At 36.1% G+C, this 14386-nt stretch overlaps 1 protein-coding gene across 1 annotated transcript; it reads right to left on the reverse strand.

Annotated features, from left to right (window-relative positions):
• Positions 1 to 13182: 13182 nt before the first annotated feature.
• Positions 13183 to 14072, reverse strand: LOC108141602 (transcription factor Sox-1). Its single transcript, XM_017265057.2, has 2 exons — positions 13968 to 14072; positions 13183 to 13910 (listed from the first exon to the last, which is right to left on the reverse strand). Exons 1-2 carry the CDS (start codon positions 14059 to 14061, stop codon positions 13183 to 13185), a joined length of 822 nt encoding a protein of 273 aa, XP_017120546.1. The 5' UTR covers positions 14062 to 14072.
• Between the last annotated feature and the right edge of the window lie 314 nt (positions 14073 to 14386).

Here is a 14386-nt window from a genome sequence, read left to right on the forward strand (position 1 = left end):
AACATACACGCAAGTAAATCATAATTTTAACGTTTTCAAGAGTATTTAGTTTTTGAAATAGCTTCAAGGGAATATGAACTTCGGCTTGCCGAAGTTTGCTTCCTTTCTTGTTTTTTGTTATAAAAAAAAAAAATCAGACCTGCGGGAAACTGACTTCGTAGTTCGTTTTCCCATTACATACCACATTTGTTTGTTTGTAATAAGTCGTGCGAAAGAGAAATTTGTTTCTTGTGAAAAACTTACTTGTGAATTGTGGAAAATAATGAATTTTTTCAGTAAGTTTTGTATGAAAATTGTTATTTTGTGTTTTTATACCCTTGCAGAGGGTATTATAATTTCAGTCAGAAGTTTGCAACGCAGTGAAGGAGACATCTCCGACCCTATAAAGTATATATATTCTTGATCATCATCACTAGGCGAGTCGATCTAGCCATGTCCGTCTGTCCGTCCGTTTCTACGCAAACTAGTCTCTCAGTTTTAAAGCTATCTGCATGAAACTTTCCCAAAAGTTGTCTTTCTATTGCAGGTAGTATATAAGTCGGAACGAGCCGGATCGGACGACTATAGCATATAGCTCCCATAGGAACAATCGAAAAAATTATTTAAAAAAATTATAACTTTGCAGTTTTTAATTTTTTTCTTAGTTCTTCGACATATAGTATTGGTTAATTATTTCAGAATTACGTTTTAAATTTCACCAAAATCGGACGACTATATCGTATAGCTCCCATAGGAAAAATCGAAAAACAAAAGAACAAAAATTATAACTTAGCTGTTTTTAGATTTTTTTCTTAGTTCTTCGACATATAGTATTGGGTAGTATTTCAGAATTACGGTTTAAATTTCATCAAAATCGGGCGACTATATCACATAGCTCCCATGGAAATAATAAAATTATATAAAATAACTATCTAATATTTGAGCTGCATCATCATCATAGCTTCAATGTTTTTCAACATATACGCAATTAAATCATAATTTTAATGTTTTCAAAAGTATTTAATTCTTGCAATAGCTGCAAGGGTGTTCATATACCGAAGTTTGCCGAAGTTTGCTTTCATTCTAGTTTTTATACCCTTGCAGAGGGTATTATAATTTCAGTCAGAAGTTTGCAACGCAGTGAAGGAGACGTTTCCGACCCTATAAAGTATATATATTCTTGATCAGCATCACTAGTAGAGTCGATCTAGCCATGTCCGTCTGTCCGTCCGTCTGTCCGTCTGTCCGTCTGTCCGTCCGTCTGTCCGTCTGTCCGTCTGTCCGTCCGTTTATATGCAAACTAGTCTCTCAGTTTTAAAGCTATCTGCATGAAACTTTCCCAAAAGTTGTCTTCCTATTGCAGGTAGTATATAAGTCGGAACGAGCCGGATCGGACGACTATAGCATATAGCTCCCATAGGAACAATCGGAAAAATAATTGAAAAAAAATTATAACTTTGCTGTTTTTTAATTTTTTGTTTAGTTCTTCGACATATAGCAATGGTTAAATATTTCAGAATTATGGTTTAAATTTCATCAAAATCGGACGACTATAGCATATAGCTCCCATAGGAACAATCGGAAAAATAATTGAAAAAAAATTATAACTTTGCTGTTTTTTTTAATTTTTTGTTTTGTTCTTCGACATAAAGCAATGGTTAAATATTTCAGAATTATGGTTAAAATTTCATCAAAATCGGACGACTATAGCATATAGCTCCCATAGGAACAATCGGAAAAATAATTGAAAAAAAATTATAGCTTTGCTGTTTTTTAATTTTTTGTTTAGTTCTTCGACATATAGCAATGGTTAAATATTTCAGAATTATGATTAAAATTTCATCAAAATCGGACGACTATAGCATATAGCTCCCATAGGAACAATCGGAAAAATGATTGAAAAAAAATTATAACTTTGCTGTTTTTTAATTTTTTTTTTAGTTCTTCGACATATAGCAATGGTTAAATATTTCAGAATTATGGTTTAAATTTCATCAAAATCGGACGACTATATCATAAAGCTCCCATACAAATAATAAAAATATATAAAAGAACAATCAAATAATTAAGCTGCAAATCGTCATAGCTTCAATGTTTTTAAACATATACGCAAGTAAATCATAATTTTAATGTTTTCAAAAATATTTAATTCTTGCGATAGCTGCAAGGGTATATAAACTTCGGCTTGCCGAAGTTTGCTTTCTTTCTTGTTTTTTTTTAATTTGTATTTAATTTTAAAATGTTTTGTTTGTTTAAAATAAAGATTTTAGATTTAAAGTCTTAAGTCTAATCCAAATCACCCATACATTCCAATCAACTTTCTATCTATCTTTTTTAATTATAAAGTCATGGCAACTCAGTTATATTCGCAGGAAGCTCTATTTACAATGAAAAAATAATTTACAACAAAAAATACAATTAGGTCGTTTTCAGGTCAAAACATGAAAGATCGCTATAGTCGAGTTCCCCGAGTTTTAGATACTCATTACTCTGCCAACACACTTCAACCTACATAAGTATTTCCACCACAAACAATCGAAGTTTAGGTGGCGCCATCTGTCGAACTGCATAACCAACACTGGCAGCTTAGAGCGTGCAGCACCCCCACCCCACCGCTAACCGTTTTGTAATTTTCCCTCTCCCATCTGCTAGCAGCGGCAAAACAAACGCCGATCAGTGGCTAAGCAGCGGCAGAGGGGCGGCAGATAACTTCATAAGCACCGAAAGCACCACCTTAAAAAAACAAAGCTTGATTTTGAAAATTTTTGGGTCTGCCACGCACACACAACAACAACCCTAACCTTCTCAGAGTGACAATATAACGGGTATAAAAATTGAAAAAATTATTTAGTTTAGCGGATCAGGTTAAGGAATGCTCTAGTTTTTAAAATGTTTTTTTTTTTGAAAACCTGTACAATGAACTTATAATATTTGTTGAATGTTAAATCACGTTAGTGTATTTATTAGTATTGTTAAAAATGTTGTTTTGTTGTTACTAAAAATGTATGGATGCATAAACCGTCTTGCAAAAATCGAGGAGAAAGAAAATAGTTAGCCGTGACACCAAAATTTGATTTTTGGCTACATTTTTGTTGAAAGAGTTTTTTGTGACAATACTGAGTATAATAAACATACACATAAGGAACAACATACGCTTTGACTTCAGAAACATTCATCGCACTATTTGGTTTTGATAGTCAATCTACATATATTTTTTGCAGTCATTGAGCGCCAGTGACTTAGGCCCATTGTGTAGGCTTATAAATGCAATTATTGCGACATCAACCGTATTTATGTTCTGAAACTGAATGGAAGAAAACATTGAAACTCTGCAGTGAGGCCTAACACACGAACTTTCCAGCTACATTTAAATCGGTTTTCAAAGCAACAAATAATAGCTGTAATAAAGGAAGTAAAATTCTGTAAATAGATATTAACAAAGCAAAATGATTTATGTGTCTGCTGCAGTGCGGCCCAGACGCGACCCCTTCAGAGAAGGCTCAAACATTTGCTCAAACTTCTTACTGTAGCAGTTGTCGGGCTCAAAATTATTTATACCAACCCGTTAATCTAATAGTGTGGCTAGCACAGGAACCAGAAAACAGGACTACGACTTTTAGTCGGCAGTTGTGCAACAGGTAACAGCGGAACTCCCAGGTAAGCGGAATTATGTTTTTAAGGTATTGCATTTGGGAAACATGGGTGTACATGACAAATGCATTCTGGCTTATCGACGTGCTCGACAGGAGTTAATATCGTTTTCTGTGTGTGGCCTTGTTGGCGTTCTTTTATCTCATCCGCTCATTTCAGAGGACCATTCCACCAGCTGGTTAATAATAGCAGAACGTAGGTTTTAGAATCACGGCGTACCAAACGAATACACGATTAGTCGTGTGCACAAGGTATGGTATACGCTCTGTACTCTTACCTGGTAGCAAATTTAATATTTCCCAACTATTCAGTACACTTAAACAAAATTATACTTGTTTTGTTTTGCTTATTTTTATTCATTTCGCATTCTAGCACTTCAATCTAAAACTTATTATTTAATGTGCTGGACCTTTCGAAACAGCAAACAGCTTCCTCCTTACTTTATATGTACATATATGGAAAATAGGAAAACAAGTTTAGGGAATGTTACAAATATTTTAATAAATATTTAACAATTTATTGACAGGGGAACGTATATAAGTTTCTCTCTCTGTTATTATCTCTCATTCGTTTGTAGGCCATTCATTTTGTTTTAAAGATATTATAATTTTTCTTCAAATATGGAATCAGAACTACCACACAAAGAAAACTATTTAAATAAACAGAAACAAAAAAATTTTGATATCTAAAATTTTTCTACTCCTTCCACCGGGATTGCACAATTTATTTTTTTTTATTTATTTATTTTTATTTTGTTTCTATTTTGTCTTTTATTATTATGTTTTCAACAACCAAAGACCGAAATGATCAAAATACCTAAGTTTTAAAATAATTGACCTAAATAGGTCCAAAACTAACTAAAATGCCCAAAAAATAATACAAAATTATAAATGTGTTTAGTGCTATTTTAAAGTATTAGGTGTACAAGTAGTTTGAGGCTTTATTGCGTAAAAATAGCTACATACTGATTATTCAAAATAGAGAGCTCCTGTGGTGGATTCTTGTTGTGTCTGACAAGAATCTTCACCCAACAGAGTCTCCAAAGCTGCATCTTCAAACTTTTTCACAGGACCCGGCCGATCCTTGTCTTCCACGTCATAATGACCATTTTTGAATTTCACGAACAATTCTCGCCACGTTCTTTCACTGATACACGACTCACTATATGTTGCTACAATCATTCGACGCGCTTCAGCAGCATATTTTTTCGAATGAAACGCGAAAAGCAAAATCTCCCGCAAATGACGCTTATTCGGTTCAAATTTCGACATCTTCGCGCACCAACAAAAAAATGGACAATGAGAATAGACGATCGAGATGATGTGGAGTTGTTGACCGATACCTAAGCTTGCCATGTGATGCTTCTGGTCGGAATTCTCTCACCGATTTCCAAAGGTGGCGCCACCCAGTGGAAAACGGCAGTTTTCTACTTGTACAGAGATCAAACATTTATTTTTCCGTTGCTGTTTGACTCCTTGATTGAGAAAATGACAATCCAAATCAAATTTTTTCCGACCAAATAAAGTATATATGTATATTCTTGATCAACTAAAAAAGCTTGAGATTTCAGATTTGAAATGCAGATACTGGTGTTACGCAGCGTAAGTTTATTTTAAGTCGCCCTCAAATCGCAAAACACTAAACAAGTTTAGGACGTCACTCTCATGTTAGACTTTAGCTGAACTCATTAGCTGTTTTGGTCATATCTATCGATAGCTGTTTGTAAAATCATAAAAAATTAAAAAAAACTAATACTTAAAAACTAAACTAGGATTTGAGCCCGGGATCTTAATAGCTAACCCAATGGTTAATGTCCCAAGACACTTACTTTGTAGTCCAATCATTTTAAGAACGAAATATTCTTGTTTTAAATTAATAGTTTTTTTTTTTTTTTTTTATTAAGTCAATAGTTTTTAATAGAGTTTAATGTTTTTAATAATTATGTGATTATTTACAAACACCATAAGCAGGGTTAAAGCGAAAAATATCGTTATCTCTGTGTTTAAAAAAAAAAAAACATTTTAAATTATTATTATCATGTAGGATCCGTACTTATTCTGCACACGTAAGTATTGTAAGTAATATTTGGCCGATTTTCAAGTACGTCCGTACTAAATTATTCGTACTACTTCTTTCTGGGTGCAAGGTGTCAGGCTCATTTCTTAGTCGAGGCAATTGATTTCATTTAACACGTAAAATAATAATATAACAATTTATTATGAATTATTATTTTTACTTATTTTTACTCAAACTAAGTAAATTGAACTTAAACTGAAAATTTTTGATCTTGGATTTTTTTGAGTAAGAATACTCTCAGACTGAGTGCAATATGCTTGAATAATTTTCTCTGTGTAGTTATTTAAAGATTTCAGTAATAATAATTGTTGATCCGATTGAAATAAATAAAATACAAATAATGATTATAAACCATAAAAAAACATAGTGGAGCTCTGTACTAAATATTTTCTAACAAGTTAAAAAATGTTTTTTTTTTTAATTATTTATTAAGTAAGTAAAGTAAAGGTGTCTGAATTTTGAAGTAAACAGTTTGAGACAGTAATGGCTACTAAACTTTAATATTTTCAAATTACTTCAACCAGTATGTTTAAGGCAATTTGCAGGACCTTTCGAAATGTTAATCGTTGCACATTTACATCCCGCCTATGTGAGCAAACAGCTTCTCTCTTCCTTAATATATGGAAACTTTCCAATCTCAGAGAGCCACACGCGCACAAGCATAAATGGAGGCCAGTGATGCCATTTCAGCATTTTTTCAGACAGATCTGTCTTTTCCTTTTTTTATACCCTTGCAGAGGGTATTATAATTTCAGTCAGAAGTTTGCAACGCAGTGAAGGAGACATCTCCGACCCTATAAAGTATATATATTCTTGATCAGCATCACTAGTAGAGTCGATCTAGCCATGTCCGTCTGTCCGTCCGTCTGTCCGTCTGTCAGTCTGTCCGTCTGTCCGTCTGTCCGTCCGTTTATATGCAAACTAGTCTCTCAGTTTTAAAGCTATCTGCATGAAACTTTCCCAAAAGTTGTCTTTCTATTGCAGGTAGTATATAAGTCGGAACGAGCCGGATCGGACGACTATAGCATATAGCTCCCATAGGAACAATCGGAAAAATAAATGAAAAAAAATTATAACTTTGCTGTTTTTTAATTTTTTGTTTAGTTCTTCGACGTTTAGTAATGGTTAAATATTTCCGATTTACGGTTTAAATTTCATCAAAATCGGACGACTATAGCATATAGCTCCCATAGGAACAATCGGAAAAATAAATGAAAAAAATTAGAACTTTTCTGTTTTTTAATTTTTTGTTTAGTCCTTCGACATTTAGTAATGGTTAAATATTTCCGATTTACGGTTTAAATTTCATCAAAATCGGACGACTATAGCATATAGCTCCCATAGGAACAATCGGAAAAATAAATGAAAAAAATTATAACTTTTCTGTTTTTTAATTTTTTGTTCAGTTCTTCGGCATATAGCAATGGTTAAATATTTCAGAATTATGGTTTAGATTTTATCAAAATCGGACGTCTATATCATATAGCTCCCATAGAAATAATAAAAATATATAAAATAACTATCAAATAATTGGGTTGCTAATCATCATAGCTTCAATGTTTTTAAACATATACGCAGTAAATCATAATTTTAATGTTTTTTAAAAAATGTTAAATTCTTGCAATAGCTGCAAGGGTATATGAACTTCGGCTTGCCGAAGTTTGCTTTCTTTCTTGTTTAACAAGCCTTCAAAAATATTTAACTTCTAATTGACGGAAAATTGTCCTTTTTTCGATCCAAAAATCAGCGTATCAGCCTTTAAAGTTCACCAATCGTATGTTATTGAGAAATTTCTGACGTCCCGAAATTGAGAATTATAATTCTCAACTTGAGGATGTACTCATTTAATTACAGATTTTGTCCAAGAACTCACATTGAGGATATTTGTACTCATTTTAAGAAAAAATACTTAAATGCAGGTTATGTTGATCTCTATTTGAGAAAAAAAGTTCTAATAAAGACACAAAATGTATTCAAAACCTGTATTCTAGCGGTCTGAAATGTCCGGACCTGGAAGCCAACTCCCAAGGTATTAAAGTTCGCCTTTTCAAAAAAAAAAAAAAATTGTTGTGCGACTTTTGCTCACTGGCATGCTAGGATGTGCGTGGATTCCCGGGCTCAATACTCGGTCGAGGTATGTGCTTATGTAATTTAACAATTGAATAGTAATCTATAAACGATCAAATATAGCTGAGCTCTACAACTGGACAAATAGACCGACGCTCGTTTTCAAATTAAATTTCTACACATATGTATGTGTGTAAAACAAACAATAAAATTGAAAGAAAATGTTAGTTACATTTTTGGCCGATTGATTTTGGTCATTTTGGGCCTTAAAAAAATCACTTATGTAGTATATTTGAGTTTTTTCGTTCTTGAAAATGTTTACTCAAACTGAGAATTTTTGATCTTGGATTTTTTTTTGGGTACAAATATTCTCAGATCAAATAGAATTTATGTAATTGATTAATTTTCTCTGTGTGGCTATTAAAAAACATGAGCATGTTGCCCTATAAATAAATACAAACTTTCACTGGTTTGGCTTAAGGTTTTATATCCTGTTTTCTTTAATTTTCTTAAAATTTATTTCTTATATCCTTTTTTTCGCTCCCATCTGTTCTTTTTTTGAAGCCAGTAGATTTGGCAACACTGACGGAGGCACACACTAAAACACCAGCTTAGCTCGACAAAAAAGAAAATGAAAAGGTCCCTGCAGCCCGTTCTGGCATAGCCATATCCTTTTTCCTGGCTTTGTACACGAAATGGCAGAAAAGGAATTTTCAAACATATCGTATATACAAAATGCAAACATGTCTGGCAAACACAAGTCCCATAAATGTTTTTGTGTAGGGGAAATGGCAGGGGGTGTAGTACGGCTAGTGATAAAAACTTGCAAAAAATATTTTCATATGTGAAAATGTGTAAAGTTTAAAAGTTGTTCTCCACCGTTCGTGGTTACTGGCTCCTGGTCTGATACTCCTTTCGTTGTTTTACCTTCTATTCCAGCCGCTTTTTTGGGCTCTTCTGTTTGCACTGTGTGAGCATCAGGTGATGTGGCAAAAGAAATTACAACAAATCCATTTGTAAAATTGCAAACCGAGACCGAGGTACCCCTTCCGCTTATCCCGTTCTCTTTGATGGCCTTTTCGGTCTTCTTTTTCGGCCATTCAGCCAGCAGCGATATGTGCTGCGCTGGAGGACTTCAGCCAGCTGTGACTTACACCGTTTTGCGTGCGCTTTTGGGAAAGAACAGATTCGCATTTGTTGACCTTATAATCTTATTATATAACGATATTTCTTGTGACAGTCATCAAACATAAATTTGTCCCTTATGTACTGCCACGCAGGGAAGAAAATATTTCCGACCCCATGAAATGTATATATTCTTGATCAGCATATCTAGACGATATAGTTGATATAGCCATCTCCGTCTGTCAGTCTGCCAGTATTTCCTACCGTTTCCACGCAAAATATATAGAAAAATGTTCATTTAAGGAAACATTTATAAAATTTGGAAAATCATTTCTGAATTTTAGAAATTTTTTCTTAAAACATAATTTTTTGAAATTATTTTCTTAAATATAGGAATTTTTATTTTTCTGTTTCAAATGTAAGTTTGAGGAGTTTTTTATTACTGCAGTTCTCTGAATTTCTAAATTGAAAATTAAAATTTTCTAGCTTTCAGAATAAAAATACACTAGCCTTTATTAAAATTAAAAAAAAACACCATTTATCTAAGATCAATTTTTTCATATATTGAAATTTAATTTTCTAAAGAATAGAAACTTTTCTAAAATATAGGAATTTGTATTTTTCTGTCTCAAATGTAAGTTTGAGGAGTTTTTTATTACTGCAGTTCTGGACTTTCGAAATTTTTCCTGATTCTATTGACGCATTAGCATTTAGTTAATGCTACTCCGACATGTAAGTGGCACGAACAGCTGATCTTTTTTCTTTCCAGAGATGCAGCAGTAATGCATTGTTAACCTGCGCTTGCAATTTTTTTCTGTCATTTTTGGATTTTATATTCAGAAGAAATCAAAAAGTGCGGCACCCTTGCATAAAAACCTGCTGTTGTAGTGGTGGCACTAACGAATTATCGTTAAAAATCAATATTTTACGGTATTTTTTCTAAAAATGTTCGAAGCGAAAATGTTTGAGTGCATTATTTAAATCAATCGAATTACTTAAAAAAAAATTATTTGTAATTATTATATTATTATATTAAATGGCTGCAAGATTATATAACCTTCGTATTACCGAAGTAGCCTTTCTTATTTTATGTGTCATACGATGTAATTATTACGCAACCGGTTACTTTGATCAAGAACAGCCTCTGCCGGAATCCCGACCATTGCTCATGACTAAGTTACAATAGTTTTTTAAAGTTTTTAAAAATTACTCACAAAATGAGCTGATCTGATCTGTGAAATTCAACGTTTTATAAAAGAGATGAGTCAATAATGTCAATAAAATTGAAAATAAGAGATACTGAGAAATTTTTCTTTTTAAGTGCCTCAACACCCTTATCGACTTTTACCAATTAAAGAGCCAATACAGCTGCAGACCTTTTTGATCAGCTTGCCCCTGTATTTATGAGCTCAAAACTGAAGGTGGTGGGTACTATCTCGCTGTTATTTGCCTGGACCAACACTCATCATGCTAAAGTTTTCACTGCTCACAAAGCTTTTCTGCCAGAGCATTTTCCTGACTCAATCCAAGGCCCAAAACATTCATCAATTTGTTAGAAAAAGCCGGCAGAAGCAAAAGCACTAGTGACAGCAGAGTCGCAGCACCAGAGGAGTTTTTTGACAAAAAGATATTTGGTACTCACTTTGACAGTTATGTCTGGCAGTTTTTCTTTCAAATTTACTAAGACCAGTATTCTGACCCTTAAATGAGCCAATGTATTTTATTAAGAACAATGTACATGTGTTGCGTGTTATGATTTTATAATCTTGTTTATGAACAAGAAAAGGCTATAACAAAATACACCGACTGTCTTAAAGTTTTCAACCCAATTTATAGAGACAACGATTTTTGCATAGATCGGATCTGATGGTGAGCAAAATGCTTTCTTCAGAAAGCAAAAAATCTAGTACACTACCGGTACCTAGGGAAACATTGAAACGAACATGTTTCGAGCTGCTCCGGAGGCAACGGCAGCTTGGATATAAATTTTCTGGAGTAAGTGAAGGGCCTTATGCCGGCCCTACTCGGGTTGCAACTCGTAGTCCTCCCATCGCTTCTGGTCAGCAAACTACACACGTCAAATTTCAAACCAGTTCGCCTGCCGCAGGACATGCAACAAACGGCCAACTTCCAGACACAGGCAGCCGGAAAAAATGCCAGCAGCAAAATGTGGGAGCCATGTTGCCAGACTCCGTCGGAATTTGCGAGAGGGCGGGGTGGCTGGAGCTCCAGCAGCTCCAGCAGCTACAACAGCTGGCATCTTTTTTCTATGCCTTGGCCGCCTTCTATCTTCTACCTTATTTCACGGCACCGGCCAGGGCAACAATGAAAAAAAGCCACCTGAGGAGGTTGGGGCAAAGGAATTCCTGTGCTCAGGTTTATGCATAGCTCCTGCATTCGCAACTGAAATGCTTGTGATTTAAATTTAAAGAGTCGTAGAAAAGGCTGACGGTCAACATAGTTTCTTGCTTGAATTTTTTTTTTAAATTTAACTCAACTTAATTTAATTTATTTTCGTTTTATCCCCCAGGCTAGGTCAAGCCTTTTAGTTATGGCACCAGTCACTTTGCGGACAATAACTTTAACATTAATCATTTTGTTTTACATGCAAACATTATAAAGTATTAAACATAAAACATACACAAGAAACCATTTTTAATGCAATCTGACAGTAAAAAATTAAAAAGGGAAAACATTTGAAAAGAAAAAGTACAAAAAATTTGAAGTTAAATATAAAATCAAAGCTAAAGTGTACCTCGAAGGTACACTCAGAACACTAAATTCATTGATTTTAGAAAAAAATTGCCTTAACATTAGAACAATTGCCTTAAATTTTAGCCTTTCATACAAAATTATGGAACACATTACCTAAAACGGAATTGTTTGCATTAAACTTCGTTTAAGGTCATGTTTATAGGCCGATTCCATTGGCGCAATAAAATAAATGCGATAAGTAAATGCGTTTTAAAATCATTCGCCCCGAACATTTTTGGAAAAAATACCGGAAAATACTGATATCGTTAGTGCCACCTCTATAGCAGCTAGGTTTTTTGGAAGGATGGCGCAATATTTGATTTCTTTTGAATATAAAATCTATTTTGCGTATAAATTACTGAAAACAATAATAAGCGCAGCAAATCCTGCTCGCAGGCCACAATGCATTACTGCTGCATCTCTGGCAGGAAATAGCTCCCACATATACGGGGATCCTTGCTCTTTTTTAGAAACTGTGGTGCTCTCTTTTGCAAAATCAGCTTCCCTTTCTATTCGCCCAAGTTCGCAAATGCCTCGATAGCATTATGGATGACCTGCCGAGCACTAAAGATATCCGTAAGCTTGCTCATATTCCTGATTTTTAATTTATTTCGTTGTGACTTGCGACAATCGAAAGGTAAGCAAACCCAGATCAGCTGTTCGTGCCAATCACATTTCGGAGAAGCGTTAGTTTAAAGCCAATCAAATCAGGCACATTTAAAAAGTCCACTAATGCGCCAATGGAATCAGGCTATTAATCTTAACTTTATTTCTTTTGGTGGGCTTAAACAATTTTGTCTTAGTCATAAATTTTTGTCAAAATACTTATGCCAACACAAGAAACTACTAATTAATATATATCTTCTTATGTTTCTATGAAACAACATATGTGTTTCTTGTTGTAATATTATTTTAATGCCGACTAGTGTGTATTCCAACTTAAACTCTTCCCAGAGACTAAAATAATTTTAGTGCAATTCCCCGCAAATTATTTCAAGTTGTCTAGCCCCGACTTTTCCCAATGAAAAGTTTCTCGGCCCAACAATAACTGCAGCTGCTCATCACGCCCAACTTTTACTGTCTGCCGCCCAGCATCAGCCCCTCCCCCCAGTCCCCTGAAGTCCGCCCATCACCTGTGCCATCTGTCGTTCGAGCCGGCAGCTTCCCTCTCATTTTTAGCAGATCCAAGCTTACGTTAGGTTGGGGAATTGCAAATAAATATTTCAACTGCAGTTGCAGATTATTTTAGTGCTACGGCAAACTCGGAAAGTCGTAACAATGCGGAATGGTAGCAACTGAGGCAAACAGGTAGCCGAAACTGCTGAGACGGGACGGGAGTTCCAGAGGAGCTACTGGGGAACGGCAACTTAGCTTAGATTTCTCCTGGGACCTATGATAAAGTGCGCCCCATAATGAAGACGAAATATGGAGCTGCAGAGATGTGCAAACTTTATGGGGTGTTTGGGCAAGTCGCCCACTGTTTATTTAGCCTCGCACTATTTCAATTTGTATCTGCTTGTGTTCGTTTGATTACTTTCTGTTCAGGCTGTAGTTCCTCAGATAGATGCCGGCCAGAACCTCCTGGATGCGGCGACGCCGCTTGTCCTGCATTATGATCGAGACCAGCTGCTTGGGACTTAGACCACGGTTGGTCTGCCGCTCGACGGCCTCGACCACGTCCTCGCTGATCTCATCCTCCTCGCGATCGTCGTCAGTCTGGGCAGCCTGGACAGCCTGGACAGCCTGGGCAGCCTGGACAGCCTGGGTGGAATCCTCAGAGCTGGGAGCCCCGATTCCGTCCTCTGCCGCGTCCACCACTTCGGAGTCGTTCTCGAACAGGCTGCCATCGGCAAGGTCGTCCAGACTGAGGCCCTGCAGCAAATCGGCGATGGAGGGCACGAAAGCGCTGCGGCGGGAACTGGTGGAGTTGGAGCTGTTGGAACTGCTGGCCGGCAGGTAGATGCCCTGCATGTTGTTGGGGTTGATGATCAAGTAGGTGGGTCCGCCACCGGCACTGTTCAGGTATTCCATTCCGGGAAACTGCGGGGGTGGACGGCTGGGCGGCGGTGGGGGTGGCTGGTAGTACGGGTAGTAGGGGTAGTGCGGGTTGTGGTGGTGGTGGTGTCTGTCCAACTCGTGGTCCGAGCTCGGGCTGGGCTGCTGCACTATTATGATGGGCTGCTGGGTGTTTCGATGGCTCTCCTGGTGCTCTCCGCGCTTGATGTTCCACAGCAAACGGGGAACGATCTTCGAGAAGGCTGTAAGCAACAGAAGGCTGGACTAGAATCCTTTTGTCTAAAAGTAAGTTGGCTTACCATTCTCCCGTCCGTGATTGCCGTTAACGGTTTGCTGGGCAGCACACAAGGCAAACAGAGTTGCAAGAGATATCAAGACGCTAAGGGTCCTCATGGTATGTCAATCATAAGCTTCTGTAGATGACTGTGTTCAACCACTGTACGTCTACTGGCTTTTATACAGGTGCTATATTCACAGTTGATCTAGGTAACTGGGGATTCTTGCAATTTATACGTATCGGCTCGTAAATCAATTTTAGGCCCAACGCTCTGTTGGCGTCCGTTTATCACACTCGTAAAAAATTTGACTCAGTCTTAGTCTGCGGGCCCTTTCACACTCTGTCGTATTCATGACCCATTTATAATTAAATAGTCTTTTAGAGATTAATCCCAGATTTCTAGTCGCTTTGGGAGCTTACGTACTCGGTTTATAGTCGTAA

The sequence above is a fragment of the Drosophila elegans genome, unplaced genomic scaffold, assembly GCF_018152505.1.
Source record: "Drosophila elegans isolate 14027-0461.03 unplaced genomic scaffold, ASM1815250v1 contig_397, whole genome shotgun sequence".
NCBI classification, from domain to species: domain Eukaryota; kingdom Metazoa; phylum Arthropoda; class Insecta; order Diptera; family Drosophilidae; genus Drosophila; species Drosophila elegans.